The sequence below is a fragment of the Geospiza fortis genome, unplaced genomic scaffold, assembly GCF_000277835.1.
Source record: "Geospiza fortis unplaced genomic scaffold, GeoFor_1.0 scaffold200, whole genome shotgun sequence".
Classification (NCBI taxonomy): domain Eukaryota; kingdom Metazoa; phylum Chordata; class Aves; order Passeriformes; family Thraupidae; genus Geospiza; species Geospiza fortis.
In genome coordinates, this window is record NW_005054353.1 from 761,326 (window position 1) to 767,502 (window position 6,177).

General features: G+C 40.0%; 1 protein-coding gene across 1 annotated transcript in view; it reads right to left on the minus strand.

Moving 5' to 3' along the window:
- STK3 (serine/threonine kinase 3) overlaps positions 1-3,442 on the minus strand; it is a 129,696-nt gene extending 126,254 nt beyond the window's left edge. Inside the window, exon 1 of the mRNA XM_005423492.3 lies at positions 3,420-3,442. Coding sequence (XP_005423549.1) covers positions 3,420-3,442 — 23 coding nt within the window. The remainder of the gene's footprint in view (positions 1-3,419) is intronic.
- Between the last annotated feature and the right edge of the window lie 2,735 nt (positions 3,443-6,177).

Here is a 6,177-nt window from a genome sequence, read left to right on the forward strand (position 1 = left end):
CGGGCGGCGCTCCGCCGCCGGTCAAGGGTATCCCGGGGCAGCACCCCCGCCTGAGGGCGGCTCTTCCCCCGCGGCCACCCCGTGGCCTCGGGGCAGCGCTGCCGGGCGGGCGAGCCGTTCACCCGCCTGTGCGCGCCGGGCGAGGCAGCGGCGCCCAGCCCCTCCTCAGAACGTCAAGGGCGTGCGGGCCGCTGGCTGCAGAGCAGGGCTGAGGGAAAGCTTGGGGTCAGTCGCGGCAGGACGGCCGAGCTGCTCCCCGCAGCCGCCTCGGGACACGAGAACGCTTCTGAGGGGAGCAGTGCAGGCTCTTGGGTGCGTGGTGCCAAAGCACACAAGTTACTCTGCGAAGCTGGAGAAGCTCTCACGTAATTATTCAAGCAGCAGGTCTCAGGCTCCAGAGCACCGTGTGACAGCTGCAATTTCACCACCTTACAACTTCGACTTTCTGCTGTTTATGTGCTTGAATCTATGGATCCAAGTAGATCCAGCCAAGTCAATACAAGAACAGCTTACATGCTCAAGCCAATTTCTATAGCCTTTCCTGACAGTAGGTTTATTTGCCTAACTAATGGAAGTTCAAGGTAGTAAAACACCTAGGCAAGTTCCATAAAAACACTGAGATGCCCACGTTCCACTTCAAACTGATTTTAGATGTGCAAGTATTACACTCCCACTTCATAGAAAAATCTGCGCTCCATACATAATTTTGCCTCTTTGATGTGCATTAGCAAGGGAATTTAGAGTGACTGGAGTCCTACTGTTGTGCAAGTCCTCTACTTTGTCTGAGTCAATCCAACCCAGTTGACTCACTGCAGTCAAGCCAAATGCACAATGGCAATATTGAATGAACCCACAAAACAAATCACACACCACCATATGACCTTTTAGGTTTCTTTGTTTTTCTGAGTCATGGAAAAACTGCAATAGAACATCTTCCTTTGCACAACAGATTAATGCAGAGTTCTTCCAAGCATCATCCCACAAGCCACAGTGGCTCACCAGCAGTGCTGCCAGATGTGTCCATAGCATAAACAGCAGCTTGAATGATATGCCAAAAAAAAAAAAACCACCTAGGAAAAAGAGCCAGCAGATGCCTGAGATGGAGTATGGTATGAGTGCCTCAGAAAGTGGTGAGAAGGAATCCCACAAGATGTCTCATTTTCCAGTTCAAGGACAGCTGAGGTCAGGCAGATAGCAAATGCCACATGGCCAGTGTCCAGCTTTGTTCTACAGGGTGTTTGCCAATAGCCACTGACCAATTATTATTTACAGTTCACCAATTTCACCTAATGAAGGGAAGTCTGACATCCCTATTTGCCTTTAATACCCCTGGAATGCAGAGGTTGTCTCCACATCCTTTAACACAAATATTTAAGGCAGTATTTTGTCCGGGTTATTTCAGAGGAGGCAGGTTTTGCTCCCACATCTCAAGCCAAAGGTGCCACAGACTACACATTAAAGCAAGGAAAAGGATTCTTACAAATAAAACACAGGTACTATATTATGTTTGTAACAGCCATACAAAGAAACAGAGCCAAGAAGTGCTCCCTCTCCCCCTTCACACATATGTTTCATTTGCTGGAAGAACTTAGGTTAAACAGTCTAATCTGCCACTTATACCTTTCCCTTAAACAACAGTTGACAAGAACAAAAGAAAATTTTTCCGAGCAAAAATAGCACATTTAGAAATTTTCTTGTTTCATTTGAAACTATTTAATACCACAATCCCCACTTCAAAAAAATACCCTGACTCCTCAGTAACTGAGGAAGATGGAGCAGGACTGTCCTCCATCAATGCCACTGAAGAAAGAAAAGAGTGTAAAAAACTCAAGATGTCTGAAAGAGGAGAAGGTAGGTAGCCTGGCTTTTTACATAGTGGGGCAGACAGTGCCAAAAAAAAGTATGGACTGATTCCATGCCTCTCTCACAGAAATTTAAGTTGAATCTTGTGCAATTGCCAGAAAGTTTTCTAAGTACATTTAAACTGAAAATAAAACATCAGTGGGATAATACATATACCACGGTATTTTTCAAGATCACTTTATTCATCTCTTATAATTTCTAGTAGTATTTTTAGTCAATGACATTGGAATAAATAACACTCTCTCACCTTTCCCCTGTGACATGAATTTGAGAACCATGCTGTGAAATACAACACTGATTTGGTATTCATTACAATACTGTACCTAGCCACTGGCAAAGAAGGAACTTTGAAAGGGAAAACAGATTCCCTCTGTTCTCCTACCTCGTTCAGAGTTCCCACTTAAGAGAAGTCTAGATGTTCTGGAGGCATGAATATACTATGAGATTGCTGGTGTCTAGACAAGATGGAGATGAGGAAGTTGCAGACACTCTACATGAGTGAGTATTCCCATGATTTCTTCCAACAACAGGTCTAACACTAGAAGGCAGCTGAGTAAGAAAAGTCTTAATGTAGCCCAATCCTAAAAATGTTGGACCAAACTAACTGAATTACTCTTTTCCTTGTGAAGTATTTTAACCATTTTACAAATTTATCTGCCTGAATTAGGACTCCCTTCTCTGCAGAACTGGCATCAACATCAAATACAATTCCTTAGACCAAAGAATGGATGAAGACCATACTTAGTTTTTGAGTACTATAATTATTTTATATTATAATACAGTTTTGTAAACAGATAAAATAATATATATTTTAATTACTTATACTGAAATGAAATCAGGAATCATGATGGCATGGACAACTATTAGGTGCTTATAAACACACACAAAGGAAGTTCTCAAGCCCCTAAAAATATGAACAAAAAAAGTCCTAAGATATCAGTCCTGTCTCAGTTGTATATAGTTTGTAATAAAACTAAGAAGAATAAAAATTACTTGAGAAGCTCATGTCTGCATTTCTAACAGGTATTACTAATGTTGGGATTTAAATTACAAATATATACTTCAAAGTCATTCATACACATCATGCAAATAAATTACCTATGTTATAGCAGGGACCTTATCTCATTCCTTTGATAGCAAATAAAAGCACATTTACTTCAGAAGGTATTCGATCAGGCTCATTTAAACAAAGTTCATTGTAATGAATACATGATGCTACTGTAAAACAGCAGAACTGATAAATAGTGTGTGTTTTCCAAGAGATACTTGTCATGAACACTCCCCAAAGAAAATACTCCTAGTCCTTCATCATGTCTGTGGTGCTTTTCACAAGCCAGCTCTTTTTCCCATGTGCTTTCTACCCTTTCACCATGGTAGCTCCCGTTTCTTTCACACAGACAGGGTCCTCTGTGCTCTCTCCCTTGATGTGGAATTATCATCCCACAGTAGTTCCATTCACCCGCTTGGCACACCAAAACCAACAAAATCCATAAAGAACCCCAAGCATGCTCCCAGCTCGATCCTCCTTAAAACCCTCCCCATCCCTGGTGTCTCACCATGCCTTGGCCCACTCGGGCATTTCCCCAAGGAGTTCCAAGGGGGCTGTGTCTCCATTACACCTGCAGATTAGCTCACAGGAAAAGGTGTTTGGCTCTCAGGAGAAGGCTGCAGGCCAGTCCACAGTATGGTCCCAAACCCATGTAAGGACAGAGTTTGCCTTAATTTTCCTTTGCCCTGCGGTAAACTGCTCTGCAAGTAGGGCATTCTCTCTCCTTTACCCTTGAGTTTTGTAAAAATAGGAATTTACTGTCATTACAGACCTCCAACTTTTCATGAAACATGTTTAAGACTAGTAGGGTAAGTCACAAATGATTGTGAAGGGGAGAAAGGCAGGGGATGCACAAAGATGGAATGAATGCAGGAGCCTGCTTTCCTTGGAATCCAATTCATAAATTCAGTAGATAAATAGTCAACAACAACACATTTGCATCTCTCTCCCTGTGACTGCCTGATAGTGATCTGGTATGCCAAAAGTTAAGGAAAAGGCCTTGAATGAAATACCAGCTTGTTTATACAAAAGATAAGGAAAACTGACTTCTGCCTGTATTTTCTTCCCACCTATCATGTCTAATGGGAAGTAACCTTGAAGACTTATCTAAGAATTTGTTATATGCTTTCCTAACCTTGTCAGTCATAAAATAGTTATACATAAAATATAAAAGAACATCATATTTTCAAGTCTGGAATAAAATTTAAACTTTTCTATAGTGAGTTTTTAAGTAAGAACAAGGCAGAGGGGGAGTCTCCTTTCCTGAACTATTCACAATTTAATGGTTAATTAATGTCACTAAAAGGAAAATTAATTTTTGCTGGTCCAACAAAAGAAAGGGGCAGAAAATAAAATGTCAGGCAACATAAGTAAAGCAATATAGAGTCTGCTATCCATATCCAGTCTGTTAAAGTCAGCATGATTCACAAAATTCCTACTTAACATTAAAAAGAGCCATAAAAACTAAAATATTAGCTGCACTGCTTCAATTCCTTTCCTACATAGTATACACTATTTTGATATCCAAATATTATTACTGGACCTAAAGCCATTTGTTGATTAGGATAGGCTTTTACTGTTGACTAATCATTTAGCTCACAGTCTTGGTAACAGGCTATATATAGACTTACCATTTGCTATTTTTCCAATTATAGCACACTATGGCAAAAATAAACCATGGATACAGAGTTGCTATTTACAGTTGACCACAGAAGATATTCTGGTCTGTACTACAGCTGCATTGATTGTGCTCAAGGGATCTACAGATTGGCATTAATGTAAAAAAAAAACTCATTTTGGTGTGTGAAACAATTATTGTTGTTGTGGTAATACTGAGGGTTATTCTGGATTCTCTTCTGCACAAAAATATTCCTTCTCTTTCTGAGAGCAGCCATCTGCTCTCCAGTGTGCAAAGACGTGTGCTCATGCCCTGGAGAATAAATAAATAACGTTTAACTAGCAAGCCTTGATGCCTGCAGTTGGGGTGGAAACTAGTATCAATAACAAAAGAAAGATTGAATCATCATTACTTGATGAAGCAAGTACTTCATGAAACCAGCTTCAGCTGGGTGAGTACACACAGCCCAAGGCTTCCACCACCATGGTGGCTGGATTTTCTCCTATCTTCCTTTAGCTCCTGAGCTGAGAATTTTAGTAATACATGGCAGAAATATTTAGGGAAGATAAGGATTTAATTTTTTTTTTACAATTTTTAGGGATAAAGACTTCAAGAGGCTAACAAAACCCATTCTTTCAGATTCAAAGGAGGGAAGTTTCCTTGCCCTTGTGGGCCTTTCACCTAAATGCTGGAAGAGAAGTATCAATATGTGTGATGCCAAATGACAGAATAAAAAATAAGGAGAATTCAACAACCTGAAAGCACATTGTGAATACTGAGCACTTCAAAAACAATGCCATGAAGTACTTACAGTTCATTCAGTTATAGAGTTTTGGAGCTTTAGTAAAACCCTTCCTATTTATTTCTGAAGTGCATCTGCAACTTGCTTCATAAATATTAAAAAGCAAAAGTTTTTATGAGGAAGAATCACTCATCTAAATGCTTTACAATCCAGAAACCACATTTCAGTTTCTTACTTTTTTCCAACTTTCCCGACCAAAGCATGCCAGAAGATCATAATTCAAGTCCAAATAAGTTACTTGTATAACATGTACAGTCACACTTTAAAAAAAAAATCCAAAACCTAAATACAATTCCAGTCTTAAAACTTCACCAAAAAAAAAAGTTCAGGGACATAACAGCCATTTCATGACTGACTATGAAGTAATGTGTCTGATTACAAGATAAGGACCCATGGAAAAATTGAAAATCTAAACAAGAAAAATATTAAGGTTTGCACTTACATTCCCATTTTGCACTTAAAAGCAGTGGGAGGCCTTCCCCACAGCAGCCTGTGTGCTAAACAAAAAACAAAGGAGCAAATAAAGAATTTTCACAGAACTGGCTTTGTACGATGCTCTCCTTTGAGTCTCCTCTAAGCAGGTTTGGATTGGTCCTATAGGGGAGAGAGTTTTATGGCATCCTCACCACTACCCAGGATGAGTCCTTAAACTGCTGTCACTGCTGAGCAGGGGAACTTTCTGCTGAAAACAAGACTTCAAAGTAACTAAAGTGTACATAAGTAATGCTATAAAACCACAGCAAAACATAGAGCAGTTAACCCCATTAAATTTGAGAACTAAGCTTTTTCCATTATTCCTTCCTCAAAAATAATTTTCTTAGTGGATGATTAATGGATTTCTTTAAT